This window comes from Acipenser ruthenus, chromosome 14, assembly GCF_902713425.1.
Source record: "Acipenser ruthenus chromosome 14, fAciRut3.2 maternal haplotype, whole genome shotgun sequence".
NCBI classification, from domain to species: domain Eukaryota; kingdom Metazoa; phylum Chordata; class Actinopteri; order Acipenseriformes; family Acipenseridae; genus Acipenser; species Acipenser ruthenus.
The window spans coordinates 27,714,760-27,733,793 of NC_081202.1; the positions used below are offsets into that span (position 1 = coordinate 27,714,760).

The 19,034-nt window shown below is 35.8% G+C and overlaps 1 protein-coding gene across 7 annotated transcripts in view; it reads left to right on the top strand.

Moving 5' to 3' along the window:
* LOC117419777 (plasma membrane calcium-transporting ATPase 1-like) overlaps nt 1-19,034 on the top strand; it is a 74,390-nt gene that overhangs the window by 23,394 nt on the left and 31,962 nt on the right. For all 7 annotated transcript variants that reach the window (XM_058986279.1, XM_058986281.1, XM_058986278.1 and 4 more), the window contains 2 exons: nt 6,605-7,037; nt 18,573-18,770. In XM_058986279.1, the coding sequence (XP_058842262.1) occupies nt 6,845-7,037; nt 18,573-18,770 (391 nt within the window). In that variant the 5' untranslated portion in view covers nt 6,605-6,844. The remainder of the gene's footprint in view (nt 1-6,604; nt 7,038-18,572; nt 18,771-19,034) is intronic.

Below are 19,034 nucleotides of genomic sequence, written 5' to 3' on the forward strand. Positions count from 1 at the left end.
TATTCAGCGTTTTCAAAATAAGCCGGCAACTGGCGTAATACACCGTCTAATACTATATTTATTATTTATTGATCTCTACAAGGCTTTTGGTGTGGTTGATCATGCAGTACTCAACAAAAGATTATTGAGCGCTGGTATTGGTATTGGATTGCAAGCGTCTGGGTGGTTTCAAAACTACCTTACTAATAGATCACAGATTGTTAAACATGCAAAACTGATGTCAAATCCAGTTTTGTAAATAAGGGTGTTCCTCAAGGATCAATTCTTGGTCCGTTATTGTTTATTCTATATATTAATAATATTGGTGACAACATTAAATATTGTAAGTACCATCTCTATGCAGATGATACCACTTTATATTCATGTAATCCCTCCCCCTCTTTGGCAATCGAAAAATTTGCAATCTGATTTTGACTCCATTCAACAAGCTTTAATTAATTTAAAGCTTCTTTTAAATGCTAGTAAGACAAAAGCTATGATATTCTGTGCTACAAGGACAAAGGTTACTATTGATTCAACTTTATTTACTTTAGATAACAAAGCTATTGAGTTAGTCAACAACTATAAGCATCTGGGCATTTGGCTGGAGTGTAATCTCGATTTTCAAGGCCCAGATTGACCATTTTGCAAAAAAATTGAAATTCTGTATAGACTCAAATTTTATTTTTCTGTAGTTACAAAAAAAAAAGGCTAATTGCTTGTATATTTGTACCACAAATTGATTATGGTTACAGTCTATAGGTTTGCATTGCCCTTAACATTAAGCAAATTGGGATCCCATATATCATGTAGCCTTGAGAAATTACTTATTACTTATTCAAGTTACACTACTCATCATTGTGTGTTATATGGTTCGGTTGGCTGGACCATCTCTTGCATTGCGAAGGTTGAAGCACTGGTATATAATTAATTATTATTATTTTTTATATAAATAAGGCTATTCTATGTAAGCCACCTCCATACATAAATGAATACTTTTACAGTCGCTTGTAGTAACTACAGTCTTGGATCATACTCATTTTTTTATTTTACGGTTCCTAAAGTATGTAGTGAGGTTTCTAAAAGATAATTTGCTTATTTTGCTCCATGGTCTTGGAATGAATTACAGTCCAAACTTAAGTTGCAGTCCCAAATAACTTTAGTACAATTCAAGAGTAAGCTGCATGATTATCTAATTGAGAGTTGTGCTTGTTTTAAGTAGTTGATTACACCTGTCACTTATTGATTGTCACTAACTGATTTGTTTCTTGTATTGAGTGATTGTCTGTTTTAAAAGTATTTTTATTTTTGTATTTGTATGTTTTGTATTGTCATATGTTATTGTACTGCTGCTACCTTTCTTGGCTAGGTCTCACTTGAAAGAGGTTTTAATCTCAATGTGATTTCCTAGTAAAATAAAGGTTTAATAATATTTGTGCCGGCTATTTTTATGGAAAAACAAAAAAAAAGTTAAGATTTGTGGGTATTATAATTCAGTCAATTTCTTGTCGTATTATCCTACTGTAAGGCGCTATATAGTACATAATAGCTGTACATGTGCACCAAAAAGAAAAGCGTATCCTTTTGTTGTGATATCGTAAAAATATGTACCCAGGTGAATGTTGGCTATTGGGGGTTTCATGTATAGGGTATTATAAAGGGGATTGACAATGTCGACCCAGGGCACTTTTTCGATCTGAAAAATGAAACAAGGAGCAGGGGTCACAAATGGAGATTAGATAAAGGGGCATTCAGAACAGAAAATAGGGGGTACTTCTTTACACCGAGAATTGAGGGTCTGGAACCAACTCCCCAGTAATGTTGTTGAAGCTGACACCCTGGGATCCTTCAAGAAGCTGCTTGATGAGATTCTGGGATCAATAAGCTACTAACAACAAAACGAGCAAGGTGGGCTGAATGGCTTCCTCTCGTTTGCAAACTTTCTTAAGTTCTAGAGGCTGTACGCTTTTAAGAAGAAAGGCGTGATGGGAGATCAGCTGAGCCCTTGTCAGCTGATATGCAAATGCTTGAGTGCAGATAGGTGCTGTACTGTAATAGGAAATGAAGCAGACTTTACATTATAGAGATGGGAGAAAAGTCACCAGCGGAACTCTTTGGGTTCCCATGATGCACCGCATTGGCGGGGACAGAAAAAAAGGTGGAGTTGACCATCTTGTGTATATAGAAGATCTTTGATCACCAGCAGAATATGGTAACCCCAGTTTTATGCAACAGTTGTGATGGTGACCAAACATGTGTGAGTACTGTTGTGTAAAATAATTGCTTAAAGTGTTGCATTCAAGAAATTTAGAACAGCAAAATATAATACACTTAAGGTGGTTAACTTCCTTGCTAAGTGCATAGATCATACATTCTGATAGGAAGTCATAGAATATTGTTTTCAAGCACTGCCAGAATAAAGAAGTTGTTGCACAGGGGTGGCTAAAAATGTAATTCCATCCGGAATCCAGAAATTAAGGATCCCTGGAATTGCTGTCCTTGACTCGGTGAAGAAGTCCTAGCATGCAAAAGAACTTAGTTTGCCAACAGCTACTGGAAGCGTTACCTTTTATTGAACAACAGAGAACAAACTATCTTTTATTTCAATACACACTGCCCCTTGACCGGATGCTTCAAACAACTCTTTATTTTTATTTTGAGGTCAGAATTGTATAACACCACTTCATCAGTCTAATTTTGAAAGGGCTTAATAGCATGGATTATAAAGGTTCACTAATTTTTTTTATTATTTATTTCTTAGCAGACACCCTTATCCAGGGCAACTTACAATTGTTACAAGATATCACATTATTTTTACATACAATTACCCATTTATACAGTTGGGGTTTTACTGGAGCAATCTAGGTAAAGTAACTTGCTCAAGGATACAGCAGCAGTGCACTCCACCTGGGATTGAACCCACGACCCTCTGGTCAAGAGTCCAGAGCCCTAACCACTACTCCACACTGCTGAAAAGAGCTTTGGGTGGGTGATAGCATAGTGTCTTTCTAGACCTTAACTGCCATTGATTGGTACTCAATTTTAGATTTGCTGTAAGGGCAGCTTTTTTTGTTTTCAAATCATTGTCATTAATAAATGACAATGAAAATGGAGAACCAGCAAAAGAATAGTTTATTTCACATATGCTATGATATGTATTAGTTTCATACCCTCCAATTTAAATTTCCAATTTAATTTGTCCATGTTTTCTTGACTTTTATATTTTATAATGTGATAACTTGTAATGATATTTTATAAAGCAATACTCTGTACTGTGATATTTTGTAACAATTGTAAGTTGCCCTGGATAAGGGTGTCTGCTCAGAAATAATAATAAATAAATAATAATTATGTGCTGTTCTATTGTAATTATATGCTGTTTATCTGCACATTTATTTAGACGTGGCAGGTTAAACATTAAGTAAACTTTCTAGTTAAACAGGTCTTTTCAGCTTCTTGCAATTCCTTTTAACAGTACCTGATGCAGCTAGATCACTTCAGATACTTACTTTACTGATCAAGGAAAGAGTTAAAAGAGAATATTTTCCTGTGCTACAGTAGCATGCTAGCTATGTCTGTTCTGAGTCACTGATCACAATGATTTTCCACTGTTGTGACAAGTGACCTGCTCTGCAACCTGAAACTGTCACTGCTTAGCAAATGATTGCTGTTCGCTCATCTTTGGTTTGGACACTTGCATCAGAAACACTGGGGGGAAAAAAAGGTAAATGGAAGAAGGACCAATCAGTATTCATTAATTTCTATGTAGACAAAATGTGGTGCATTTTTACATCATTGGAAGTGGATCTATATCCCTTTTCTGAAATCAGCCACCTATACTTCAGTTATTGCTGCCAGACAAATCCAGATTAATGGTTTAGTTCCAGCAGAACTGTTTGTACAGGAGTCATGTTGTCTATGCCACATAACTTACTGTAGCTAGAATCGATTAATTGAGCAACACATTTTTTTTAATGCACTACTTTAAGTTACACCCAGGGGTGGACCGATGGGCTACCAAAAGGTAAACTATGGTAGCCCACATTTTTCAGTAGATAAACATTTGCAATAATATCAATTGCAATTATAATCTCGGCCATAACTGGTAAAATATAGTAGCCTACTGTATGCTATATACCGCTGGCGCCATTCTAGTAAAGTATAAAGCAAATTCCTCGCTCTGATTGGTTTATCTGTCATGTCACTGATCTTGAAGGCAAGTAATGCGTGATTAAAAAAAATAAATAAAAGATCAATAAAAAAATGGAATGGCATGAACCAATCACGATTGGGTTCACTGGTCACTATAGCTACCGCTTCAACTGAGTAGGCATGTACTAAACGGGAAGTAAACTGAGCTGTTTCATCAGTCTGTCTGTACAAAGTAACCAAAGATCTTCTATATAGAAGATCTTTGAAGTAACTGCTTAAGAAAACAATAATCTTTAGAAGCCGCCGGTAGTCCCACGGGCTTTGGAAAATTAGTTTGGTAGTCCCGGGTGCCCGGACTACCGATTTGTCCGCCCCTGACACCACAGAACATTTACTTGTGAATCCCAGGGTATTGAAGCAGTGACATTTTTGGAATTTTTGGGCAGTTAAAACAATTCAGTTGAGGGTCTGTTTGCATTTAGCAAAAAGCATGGTTAGAGTTTGGTTCATTTTTTTTTTTTTTTTTTTTTTTTTTTTTATGCAGTAATGCCGTAGACCTCAGATTGGCAAAACACTGTACAGTTTAAAGATAGTACTTTTGGCACTTGGTTGTTTGGCACACTTAAATGACAGAATATGGATGACATGCTACAGAAAGCCTTTGATGAAGATATATCGGTAACACTGCAAATTCATAATGAATTAATTGTGAGGAGTGAGATTGTGAATAGTATTAATTTATGCATGAATGCATGCCTTATACATGTGATCATTTGTTGCAAAGGAACATGGAATGAATTCAGATATTTAAATCCACATGAATTAACAAGGCTAAATTCAAAATAAATTACTTCAGAAAAGGAAGTGCATATGATATTCAAGTGTTATTCCTGTGGTATTCAACCAGAATTCATTCTAAATGTGTGGCCATTATTTTAAAGTGTTACCAATATTTTTTAAAGAACATTTAAGAAAACATAATCAACTTCTGTAATGTATGAGTTTTTGGAGTGAGATCCAGTGTAAAGTCCAAAGAAAAAAAAACAATGCTGTGTCAGCAATGGTTTTGTCCAGGGCAGATGCCAACAGTGTTAGTGTAGTGTTTCATTTTCTCTTTGAATTACGAGGCAGGAACAAAAGAGGCCATTGATGAATTTGCTGGTTTGATCAATGGATCAATTGAAGAGTGAGCATTAAAAAGGAAATTGGTATATAACCCCTTACTTCACAGTAGTTCTCACCTGAAACATTGACATGGTACATTCCTTGGTTGTGATTCCAAGAAATGTATCAAATGAAATCCTCTTTTTACAGGATGACAGCTGTTGTGTTTTATGCTGGATGTTTGATTGAATATAGGGTGCACAAAGGTGTTGCTATGGGGAAAGTTTGGATATTTTTAAGTTTTGCGTTTTAGCATGTTATTTTTCAGTAAACTCTCCTCTGCTCTGGGTGAGTTATGTTTGAATGCATCAAAGCAAACTAGGGCTATAGATTGTTTGTTTAATTGGGAGCTTTCCGGAAAATCATTTAGCAAGCCTTTTCCTATAATGAAGTAGGCACTGGTGAAAATGTACAGTTGAAGGTCAGATGATTTGCAGTGGAGGAACATCAGCGTAGGCTTAACCTACAGAAAATGGCTCCCCATACTGACTGTGAAAGTTAATTTTCAACCATATTTAAACTGTGAAACAATAGAATATTTAATTTATTTTGTAATTTCAGTGAGCACTTTTAGGTGATAACCTGTATGTACAAATGTAGCAACTTTTCAGATGTCAAGTGAGTTTCTTCAAGTCAAATGCCACAGTATCATTAGGTAAATGTGGACAGTCTATTCCATTGTTGTATTTTAAGAAGTATATTGTGAGCAGTAACTTAGCAAAAACCTTTTTGATACAAACAGCCGAATGGTCATGTCTTTCTTGTGTGATCTAGCTAGGTGCTGTGATACTATACTGGTTCCCACGGTGTTCCTCAAATTAGTCCTGATATTTGTCTTCAAAGTTTACCATTTCATATTGAGCAAGTGCCAGTATCTGGTAGTACATATATCCAAGCTATTTTCAGAACTCTGCTGTAGCTGCTTGTTCTCCTAGGAGTAGTATACTCACTTGTTGTTGTTGTTGTTGTTGTTGTTGTTGTTGTTGTTGTTGTTGTTGTTGATGATTTAACTTTTAGATATTCAATAAGGGTGTTCCTTTGGACATGCATACTCATTTCAAAATAGGCCCTGTCCCTTTGTTACTATATGTTGAAAAAGTTCATATACCCCAGGATAAATAGGACAGGACACGGGATCAAGACCCCTGATCTTAGATCTTTAATATCCACAAACCATTTTGATCTGTGATCTAAGGTTTACATCTCAATTGGATGACCACCACTCTGCTAACACCTTCCCCCCCCAGACTGGGGTATATTACCTATGACCTTGTTGTAACTTTAATTTTTTCTTTCTCTTTTTCCTCAGATCATTGTAGATCCAGCGGAGCAGCGAAAACACATCTGTCAATATGGAAGAATAGCCCTGACAGTCTTGAGAAAATGGCTATGAATTTGTCCATATTATGCATCCCGCCAGCTGATAGTCTGCATCTTTGAGGGACTTTATCTTGCTGGAAATATTTGTTTTACTTTTTACTAAGGATTTCTTTCTCCATTGTGGAAGGACCTTTTCCTCATCACAAGTGTTGTACATAGGCCAGGAAAAATGGCAAATAATTCGTACAGTGGTGTGAAGAACTCTGTGGCAGAGGCCAACCATGATGGAGAGTTTGGAGTCACAGTTAAAGATTTGCGAGATCTTATGGAACTACGGGGAACAGAGGGATTGCGTAAAATAGAGGACTGTTATGGAGATGTTTCAGGACTTTGTTCAAGGTTGAAAACACAACCTGTCGGAGGTAACTATGAACTTTCTTTATACAAAACTGTTTTTAATAATTTGCTTTGGAGGCCCAAATCTGATGCTTATCACTTTGTATTATACTCATTAACTAAGTACTGGTATATAATGGTGTTCTGAATTTTAGAATGTAATCATTGCTCATAAGTTTATTTAAGGAATAGTACAAAAGTTGTGCCTGTAGTACCCTTATCATCCTGACAGTCCCAATTTCCCAGCATATTGTCAAAGTTACAATGTGTTTCTTGGGAATTCATTAAAGCAGTCATCATGTTGGTGACAAACATTAAGATCCCATCACATTTGAAAAGTAGGCCTATATTGTTTGTCCTTCACTGGCTGAATATAATTTGTTGTGTAAAGTTAGTACACATGAGGGAATTCTTTGGGATGTTCAATACTAATTTCTTCCTAGAAGCTTAAATAAGAGCATGTTGTATGGTATAACTATAAGCATGTTCAGTGGGATTGGGTCAAGATGGCTGATTTTTGTGACGTGTATACAAATGTTACAGTAGGCTACATCTAATATCCTGATATCAGCTATCCAATATATCCAATTATACTATGGAGTATAGCTTAGTTGCAGTGCTCGGATAAATTCAAGGTAAAATCAGCTTATACATTTGCATTCATGCAACATATTTCCTAAGTAGGACATGTGTTTTTTGTTCTTCACATTCCCTATTATCTATTTAGTTTGAGTTTGGTCCCACATACTATAGGGTCATTCCATATGAAATCAATCACCAAAAACCTTGACCTCCTTTGAGTGGGATAAAAATGCAAGTTTGCCTTTGGGAGAAGTGGTTACAGTGTAAATTTTAGGCCTGAGTGACATCCCATTCATGAGACACAGGTCATCAAAGCTTGACCTGATTTGGACACCGACCCTACCTTTTTAAATGGTCATAACTTCCCCCATAATTGACATAGAAAGCTGGTGTTGGTGTCATTCCTAAAGCTCATATATTTTTGTTTAATTGTATTAGATGTGTAATCGCTTCACTTAGTCACCTGACACTCTGCATTCAACTATGTGCTGTGCCTCAACCAGTGGCAGGCACAAAATGAAACTTGCAGGAAATGTAGATAAGGGTCTAGGCTACAATCTATCAAAAACTGACAAAAATCCAAGGTTACGCGATTTGACCTGGGTGAGGTCAAATGTCAGATTCACACAACTTTTCTATCTTGTATTTCACATCAATTTTGATATAATGAATATGTAGTCCTATTTGAGAGCTTTAAAAACGACATAAACACTGGCTTTCTATGTCAATTATGGAGGAGGTTATGACCATGTAAAGGTAGGGTGGGTGTCCAAATCAGTTCACTCTTTGACCTAAAAGGGGCATTCAGAACAGAAAATAGGAGGCACTTTTTTACACAGAGAATTGTGAGGTTCTGGAACCAACTCCCCAGTAATGTTGCTGAAGCTGACACCTTGGGATCCTTCAAGAAGCTGCTTGATGAGATTCTGGGATCAATAAGCTACTAACAACCAAACGAGCAAGATGGGCCGAATGGCCTCCTCTCGTTTGTAAACTTTCTTATGTTCTTATATGCAGTAAGCTGCAGAGCACATTCCCTATGTGATATGAGAAGCCACTTATTAACAGTGCATCAGCTCTTTCTTAGCCACAACATTTTTGTTATAATGTATCTACAGTTTGTGTCTTGCTGCTGTATGTAGTTTACATGCAGTAGCTGACAACTTCACTGGATTTCTGCCTTTTTATAATGCACGACACTCAGCAGCTATTCTTGCACTTTTTTTTGTTGGTACCCTTTCTATGAGCATATAAATATATCCCTGGAAGTCAGTGGTGAGCCATTGGGCAACCACATTTAGAGTTTATGTTGAACCTGACAAGAAGTATGTGGCTATTTTAGTTTCCCTTCAGTTGTTAAGCAGATAATTCAAAACTAGATTAACTGAGAGAGTCAGGTCATGATTGTGCAGCTTTGTGCTGAAGCAGTCAAACACCAAAGATTCTATTTTTTTTAATATATTGATAAGCTCGTGCAGTGCTTCAGTTGGATGTAAAGCTAGAATTATTTCATATTGAACTAAACTTTGAAGGCCATGTTTTTTTGTTATACCTGGCATGCTCCCCAGTGTTACTCGACTAGGGATGCGACAATTGATTATTATTTTATTTTATTTTTTGGGGGAGGGCAATTCTGATCATTGATACTCCATATCAATAGCTGGCAGATTTAATTTATTGCAATCTGTTGTTTTAAAGTATCATACACACAGCATGCTGACATACTGTAGCTTCAAAACCCTCAATCAAAATAAAGAAACTTGTAGAACTGTATCAAGTAAACATTTTTTTAGGTTGGGACAAACATGGTATTTTCATGTTCGGGGGGGGGGGGGGGGGGGGGGGGGGGGGGAATCGTTTTTGTTCTTGTTATTACATTTCACATTTAAAATCGCGTCGGTATATATTGGACCAGTGTTGAAAAGTTGAGGCATTTCTGAGTGCCGTACCTGGGTCTGTTCCCTTGATTCTGAGGCTCTTCCCAGAAGTCACTATGCGTGAGCATACTAGTGTGGTCTGTTTACTTTTTGCAGTCTACTTTTAAATGGAGGGTCAAGTGCAGCTGTGTTGATACTACTTCTTTATTTATTTATTTTTTTTATTTTTTTAATACATTAATCCCACACATCAAACAGAGGTCTCTTTTCACTTGTCATTTTAGAAACTTTCGTGAGGTGGTAAATCGCTGCAAGGCAAAGCACAGTACTCTATGTGTTTTTACCTTCGAAATACATGTCAAAAAATGGTTGTTTGTATATTCTGATATTTGTCCCAGCACTACCATGTTTGTCCAGTAACTTAATTGATGCATTAGTTTAAACATAGTTTTCGTGACTTTATTTATTTCAACACTACAGATTACATCCTGTGACTTCTTTCGTGCTGGGTAGGTACAGGATCTATTTTCTATTGTTTGGATGAACATGGGTTTTTCGTGGTCAAATATTCTTAATCAGCTGGGGAAAAAAGGACCATTTGTACGATATTACTGTAAGGAATATCTTGAGAGTAAAGTAAACCTGGTATCCTATGAAATTACCTATTAATGTACAGTCGAATGTGTGTTATTTATCTTAGATGTCATTTATGCATCGGTTTCCTTTGTTACATGCACTCTTTTTATTTGTCACCAAATGCATTTTAATTAGTGCTTGTTCGCACATTCAAATATTTGTCCCACAACCCTGTTTTAAAAAGCAAGGCATGCTTGTCAATAATAATGTCCTTTAAACCCAGATTATAAGCACATGCTTCACTGCTGCTCTTGTCACAAACCTTAACAGCTAATCACCGATGAAGCCTCTGCTTAAAATATGTTATAGCCTTATTGTTTTCTTTTGTTTTTATTTTTTTTCAATAAAACTACTAAACCATGTCGCCTTGCTCTTCGACAGTCGAGCGATGGAATATAAACCGGCCTTAACACTTTGAATGCCACAAGATACAGTTGATTCCAGTAAATAGTAAATTCACCAAAATTAATCTTAAATACCAAATAAGAGATTGCTTTATTTAACATGGTTGCATTATAGTTTACTAGCAATCATTTGAATCCCTTTTTCAGAGTTTGTAGCACGCAAATATTGTTATTATTATTTTTATTACAGAAGATATTGGACATGCTATGCTATATTTAAAAAAAAAAATAAAAAATAATAATAATAATCTTGTAGTAATAATAAAACGTGTTGGACCTGGGTCACTTCGTAATAAACAAAGTGTTTAAAACAGCAGTTGCTGTATTAAAATTAAAACTTCATCGGTTACACTTCCAGTGAGTTTAAAATACTCACGAGTTGATTGCATTTGTTCAGCAATTGATACCCATGCGTTCTCCTTTTTCATCTGGTCTTATAATCGGCTCTATCGATTGCATGTAAGCAGGGATAAACACTGAGCAGCTTCTCGACAAACAACCAGTCAACCATTTTGGCATTGTAATAACCATAGCGACAAGGTCAAAGTTCAGTTGATTTGAACTGTCAGCGTTTACAGTTTGAGCAGGACGATTGCCTGTAGAAAGTATAAACTGCACGGCGACACGACAGCGATGATCGCAGGTCGCCTTGCTCTTCAACGACAGTCGACCGATGGAATATAAACCGGCCCTAACACTTTGAATGCCACATTGTTTTCCCGTACAGTGTTTTCTTTTACCAACATTTCGCATGATTTAGTAAGTGGTTTTATATATCCTTGAATATCTAAAAAAAAAAAATAATAATAATGATACAACAAAAGTACAAAAGGATAATATGTTCCCTACTTTGCAGGCTATGAAATTGTTGGTTGTAAATGTATGTATTTTATTATTTGATTGGAAAACATCCGTACAATATAGATAAATGTGAAATAATTTCCTAATTATTTTATACAGTACTTTATACACCGTATGTCTTCAGGAGAGGATAGTGTTTGAAAACTGTAATATACTATATACTTTTTTTTTTTAGTTTTTGCATCCTAGACCAGGGGTTTCGCTGTCGCTCGTCACTCTCGTAATTTGCGAATGTTTTTTGAAAATGACGACAAAAAAAATTGTGGAATCGTCACTTGTGACGATCGTTTTCTGTTTGTACTATAAAAAAAATCCCTTTTGTTAAAGTCACACACAACGTCTCTTTCTTCAAAAGAAGGGATCGCTAAACCATCAGTGCCTCAGCCTCTCGATCCATTGACTCTGCAACGTTCTCATCCCGTGGTAGGCGACGTAAATGCAGTCAGCCATTCAGCGCCTCAGTTTAATGTTGCGTGTCAGTTACCATGGTAACCCAGACCGCTTTATGAGGCTGTGCTCGGTGCTGCTGTAGCTTTCAGCCTCACATTATTCTTTGCAACCTGACAGCTTCTGCTGCTGTGCTTTCACAACTACAGAGAGTTCTGCTCAAACCTTTGCATCCGCAGTGTTCGCGCTAGCCGGCGCCATTGCGCCAATGCCCCGCTGAAATAAAAAATTTCCCGCTGAAATTCTCTTAATGCGCCCATGTGTCCCCCTTCCCTGACCAGACGCAATCAATACCGATACGCAGTAAATGAATGCATTTTGTATTAATTACCATGACATGTCTGACGACAGGCTAATCTTTTTTACTTGTTTGTTTACACTTGCGTTTTCATAATTAAACTCCCGTGTTTTATTCTCCAGTCCAGTAGAATGCGCTCACACACCCTCCCTGGTTACAGTCAGCTTCACAGTAAAGCTTGGACGACAACATCAGGCTTGTTAATAACAACATAGCCCGCCGCAAATATAACCTTGTATCCCTGTTACACCCGACCATTACTTCTGGAAGAATAAGTAATACGTTTCGGCAGTGACTGCTGAAATATAGGTTATTATAGTTGTGCTTAAAAATACTGTGTGCAGAAGATTTGTGAACCGAAAACGCATCATTAACTAAAAAAAAGCAGACTGTGAAGTTATAAAATATGTGAAATGTATCTTTTCTATGACCAAAAATGCTAAAATTGTGTTAAGCACCAACTGTCTCTTGACCATTTCGCCAGTAGGCCTATCGAGCATGATAAAACGGCACTGTATATATGCCTACAATACATCCTGCATTGAAAAAACACCACTGGAATCGGAATAAAGGAAATTATTATGTAATACAGTTCACGTGCGCATGGTTTTGGTAAGTAGCATTTTCTAAACCTATATAATTATGTGCAGTATTAAAATAAATTAAATATAGCAAATCCACAAAACCAACGAAATACATAGTGTAAAATTGACAATTTATTTATAGTGTTCTGTGTAACACGCCTATCGTTTTAACCTGAAGCTGATATACGCGTTTATCATATTATCAACAACACCAACGTGTGTTGTAAAAATAAAGACTTGAGCTGTGTGCCAGTAGTGACTACTGAATATGTGGAGTGACTAATGTTTTTAGAAAGTATTAGTCACTAGTGACTACAAAAATTTAGAACCCAGGGGAAACCCTGTCCTAGACACAAAATAAATCCATTGGACGGAAAAATATTTTGTCTTGCATTCACTGGATGCACTGAATGGAAAGGGACACAGAAATGCATATTTGTGGTAATCTATTACACTACAGCAATGACAGTAAAATACTTGCTTGTTTAAAAAAAAAAAAAAAAAAAAAAAAAAATGCTGCAATATAACAGCATTGATTTAAGGTACACTCCAGTCCTGTAGGTGGCAGTAATAAACCTCATATTTGGCTTTGCCAGCAATATTAAGGATATTTACTTTTAGGCCGTGTGCACACCACATAACCGATCTCGAGAACCGTACTCAAAAACATTTTAATAAATCCAGCTCAAACTGTAGCGTCCACAATGAAGTACCGTTTCATGTTTAGTTGGTATAATGCGTACACACAATAGTTTGGTTACAGTTCCTAGCAGCGCAATGAACATTGGAAATTAATATGATAGTATCCCACCATGCACTGTATTTTATTTTAAAATAATGTGTTATGCCCCATATTAACAGAGGTCCATATATTGTTAAGAAATAAAACAAGTATTTGGGGAAAAGTAAATGTGAACACACATAGGGCTTGAAGTTTTCGGGTTTTATTTTTAATCAGGTGACAAATTTGGCTGATTCTGTTTCATAATTAAACTAAGAAAAATATGTTAATTGCAAAACAATATTTGCTTTTACCTTCATATCTTGCAAGCAGTAGTAATGCACAAAAATGCAAACGTAAAAATATGTTCTTATAATTTTGAATGGGAGGTGAAGTATCCGTGGCTTGTTTATCGAGATGGCAAGATGTACTCTGTGTGCGAGAGCTGCTGGGCAAACAAAACAAACAAAACATATACGCATGGATGTACAGTTTTTCAAGAATCTTTGCTTAAAAGACATGGCGATGCTGTTATTGGAATGCAGAAAAATATTAAAACACACATAGATGAAGACAACAAACTTAGAATCCCATCTCGTTGTCATACGAACGGTCTACTGTTAGTATATAACAAAGAAAAAAGTGTCTGTTTTATATTTATACCTATAAACAGACCGAGATTTTTTTAAACTACTACATGCCATAGAGTTTAAACGTTCATAAATGTACCAAAATGCACATCCCTGGAGTTTATTAACCTTTGTGTTTTAAAATGTATATTTGATGGCTGGGACGCAAAATGTTGGGCATGTGCGTTTCAGGAACGCATGAACAGAAAAGCTAGCGTGACCTCTGATTCAATAAATGCAATAATGCTTTCACTGTACAACCCAAAAACTAAATGTTGTAGAGACCCCTATTATAATATAATTCATACTTCATTCAGTACAACTAAATAAATGAATTAATATAATTACTAGTTTATCTAACTGTGACACATTTGAGTCATAATTGGCCTTCATTTTTTTGTTTTCAACACAAAAAGTTCCACAGACTAAAAAATTGGGACGTTAGTCTGGACAGTATGAGCTTGTCAACATGGCAACAGTGATTCAAATGCTTGCTAAACTTTAATATTATTATTTTTTTGTTATAAAATATAATAAAATAGAATGAGTGTTGGAAAGGTTCTAACAAAGTTTGGCCATAAAGAAGAATACTGTACCTAAAAAGATATGTAAATAAATGCGTGTAAGCCATACAAATATATAATGCAACAATACAAGAAAACCCTAGTTTGTTTATGTCTTCATTTGGTAGATCTGTAGAACAAATATGATTACACTTATACACAATACAGTTTTTTTTGTTTTGTTTTGTTTTGTTTTGTTTCTTCTCTTGCCTCGTCTCTTCCTGTCTCGCTAGCTAAATTGTCCTGAGGATCACAACTTTTGGGCTCACGATCTTGGTCGGCAAACAGAAGTGCAGTGTATTTTTTTTCCATTCTAAAAATAAGAAAATAAACAAGAGGAGTAATTCAAGACATAAACAGACAGCACTGCCAGGGCAATATTGTTTTCATCAGTGAAAATAATTTCCAGCATTTTCACCAACTTTTTCTGAACTGTTTTTGCTGTTCTGTGGTAGCATTTTTATTTGTAAAAAGTAATCGCGGAGAGAAAGGCAGTGCAGTCCAAGACGTCTTTTGAGGGGGTTTGTTTGGAACCTGTGTAAGTTTCCCGTGGCACTCAGTCTGACAAGCTGCCTGCTATGCCTGTCACACAGAGACACCGAAAACTTACCAAGTTATTTTCTTGATCGGTTATCTAGCTAAATATTTTCCACATGTTTTAAATACAATTTTACTTCATTGTAAATCATTCAGAAAAAAAAAAAAACATGTAAACATTACTTTAACTAATTTAGTAGTAAGCATTTACAAGTTCTCATTAACGGCGAATCCTATTGAGTAATGAGTTTCACGATTCCACCACTAACATTGGGTCATCTACTCATGATCCTGATAACTGCAGTTGCAGGGGATGTTGGCCTGCATATAAATACCTGTTGTAAGAGGGATGTGCGCTACATGAAGCTGAGAGTTACATTTTCATTACATAAATAAACGATTTGCCCCGGAAATTAGACTGTTTTTGATTGGGCAGCATATATATTCTTATAAGGTAAAGAAAATAGTCATGGTTCATCTGACTTCTAGTAAACTACATTGTAGCATGGTGTAGTATAATTCAGTGTAACACGCTACCATACTTAGACTTACAGCCTCACGCAATATAGAATAGTACTTTCTTGGATTTTAATGAACAGATTGAAGATCACAGATTCTCAACAGTTTTTAAAAAAAAAATTAGAACAGTTGGGGGAACTTTTCCTGTATTGACAAATTCTACAAGATCAGTGTGCAGCTGTAGGTTTCACTTAATATATTTTCCTACATTTTTAATTCTACATTAAACAATTTAAGCAGCTTATAACAAAACATAACAATCCTAGGTCTTAAAAAACAAAACAAAACAAAAACATTATTTATAATAATAATAATAATAATAATAATAATAAATAATAATAATAATAATAATCAGTGTGGAGTAGTGGTTAGGGCTCTGGACTCTTGACCAGAGGGTCGTGGGTTCAGTCCCGGTTGGGGGCACTGCTGCTGTACCCTTGAGCAAGGAACTTTACCTAGATTGGTCCAGTAAAAACCCAACTGTATAAATGGGTAATTGTATGTAAAAATAATGTGTAAAAAATAATGTAATTGTATGTAAAAATCTTGTAACAATTGTAAGTCGCCCTGGATAAGGGTGTCTGCTAAGAAATAAATAAAATAATAATTTGATTTTAGTCTACTGTATAGGCCTACTGTACAGTGTGTATGTAATGTGTACAGATAACACAATGTTATTTCAGCACAGTGATTTATGCATTTTCAAATAAAATGAGCACTGTGTGTGTGTCGCAGACAACAGTGTTGGCACCCTATGCTTAATATACCATAATTCAAGGTACACACCAACTTTTGTTGTGAACAAACACTTTAATTAAATAAGTATGGACACCCCAGCTTTAGTATTTCATGTGTCATTTTGCTTTTATTACAGCTTTCAGACATTTATGGTAATTAACCAGCTTGTTACATCTTGTTTGGTGAAATCTTGACCTATTCTGTCTTGCATATTTCCTTAAGATCAGACAGATTGGATACACAGTGCTTGACTACAGCTTTTTTAACATCGGTCCAAAGCATTTCTATTGGATTGAGATCTGGTGATTGCGAAGGCCATTCCAGAACTTTTGTCTTTTGTCTTTAAGAATTCAAGAACAGTGTTTGTCTTAGCCCTATGCTTTGGGTCGTTGTCGTGTTGGAAGGTACTGTATGCCAATCCGCCTACGAGTAGATGGTATCAATGTGCTTTGTAGAATGCACTGCTACATGGCTGCATTCATTCAGTTTTCACTCACATGAATGTATCCAGTCCCTGAACTGCTAAAACACCCCCAATATCATGATCGAACCTCCTCCATGTTTCCCTTCCCTTTTTTTCTCCAAACATACTGTGTTCCGTTTTTGGGAAAGTTATATTTTAGAATTATTGGACCAAATAATTTTGTTGAATGCTTCAGATTCCTGTTCATATTTCTTAGCTATACTAAGCTATATATGTTCAGGTGCCTTTGTGCAGTTCTTTCTTGCACTATTTTGCCTGATGCTTTTAAATCTTACTTTTTTTTTTTAAGCTGCTTGGATGATTCTCCTACTTGCTTTACCCGTAATTTTCTTAGGATGTCCCACTTTTCAAGTGTTTCTGTGGTACTTCTTGATTATTGCTCCGATTTGTGGAATTTGGTATTCCATATTTCTTTTGATACTGTTCTGTAGTCATTTCCTTTGTTTGCTAGGAGTGCTTTTCTCAAACGTGAATCCAACTGGTCTTGACCATCTGCTGTGTTGCCAAAATATTCTTCTTCAACAGATGTTGGAAAGAATTGCCTCTTTCTGGTTATTGACTTTATAATGCAGCTTAATTACTGTGTAATAACTTTCAATCAATGAATATATAGTTCTATTACATTTTTTACATACTTTAATGTAAATGTGCCGATACTTTTCTCATGAACAAATATTTCAAATGGATTGAGTGCTTTTGTTTTTGTATAAAGATTGTTCAACAAGATTTTGGCCTTTGTCATATTGATTAGTGGCTAATGTTCACTAAATGCTTGTATTTAACATGTTTTCTTGAATTCTTATATTAAGTATGGGATGCCAATACTGCGACCTGGTCTAATTTCAAGAATTTTATAGAAAACCCTTTGCTAATCTCTGGGATCTTACAGCCAGACTTTTCACATGTCAAAGGGGCAGTTTTTTCCAAAATGTTAGGGTGAATGGCAAACAAAAAAGGCACTTAAAGTGAAATAAGTCCAGAAAACCTCAACAGCGAGGGAATTTTATGCCAGTGCAGGAAGTTTAGCTGGTGGCTTTGACCCAGTATAATTCAGTTTAATGTTGAGAGCTGGAATAAATATAATTAACAGTAGTTTCAGGAAAGCCAGTAAAGACAAGGTCAAACACCACCCCTGAATTACTGACCTGAATTTGAAGCACTTCACCAGACATCGCGGTTTGATCGTCATTTTAACCTGCCACAAGGGAAATAATGTCTGTAAATGGACATAGATCTGAAAACGTTGGCTAAGCTTGTGCTCCACTCTCTACTTTTGAGATGCCACTTTCAACGCAGAACTTTACAATGGAAATATACAGTTTAAAATAAATTCTTGAATACAAATTAAAGGTTATGTTCTTTGGTACTATATAACACTGGGTATGTATACACCCAGTGTGGTGTGTGGTTTGTTTGTTTGTTTGTTTATTTATTTATTTATTTATTTATTTTTATTTTTTTCTTCCCCCCGAATTACAATTAACTTTGAAATAGTCGTTTTATAAGTGGTATAAACCAGTTCGGGCCATGTGGTTCCCATGAAATATATGGACGTCTGGGTGGTTTAATGTTCCTATTTAGCTCTCTTGGATTTTCTGCATCTATTCTTTTGCCCTAGTTAAATTTAGTAAATGATGGTAATTACTATTGGTTATTTAATATTTCTCTCTTCTTTTTTTAGGTTTAAGTGGGAATCCTGCAGACATTGCAAGAAGGCAAGCAGTGTTTGGACAGAACTTTATACCTCCAAAAAAGCCAAAAACATTTCTACAATTAGTATGGGAAGCATTGCAAGATGTAACATTAATTATTTTAGAAGTTGCAGCCATAGTTTCATTAGGCCTTTCTTTTTATCAACCTCCAGGCGGAGACACAGAAGGTATGTAGTGCTTTTTAAAATGATGATGTTGTTGTTGTTGTTGTTACTATTACACCTTTTTGTGTTTTATGCTATAAAAATGGAATTCTACTTCCCACATTTTGTGAATCCAGAAATTGCTTTCAAACAGTTTATTAGAAACTTCTGTAGTCCCTGTTATTATGTTGTTGTTGTTGTTGTTGTTGTTGTTGTTGTTGTTGTTGTTGTTTGTTTAGCAGGCGCCTTTATCCAAGGCGACTTACAGAGACTAGGGTGTGTGAACTA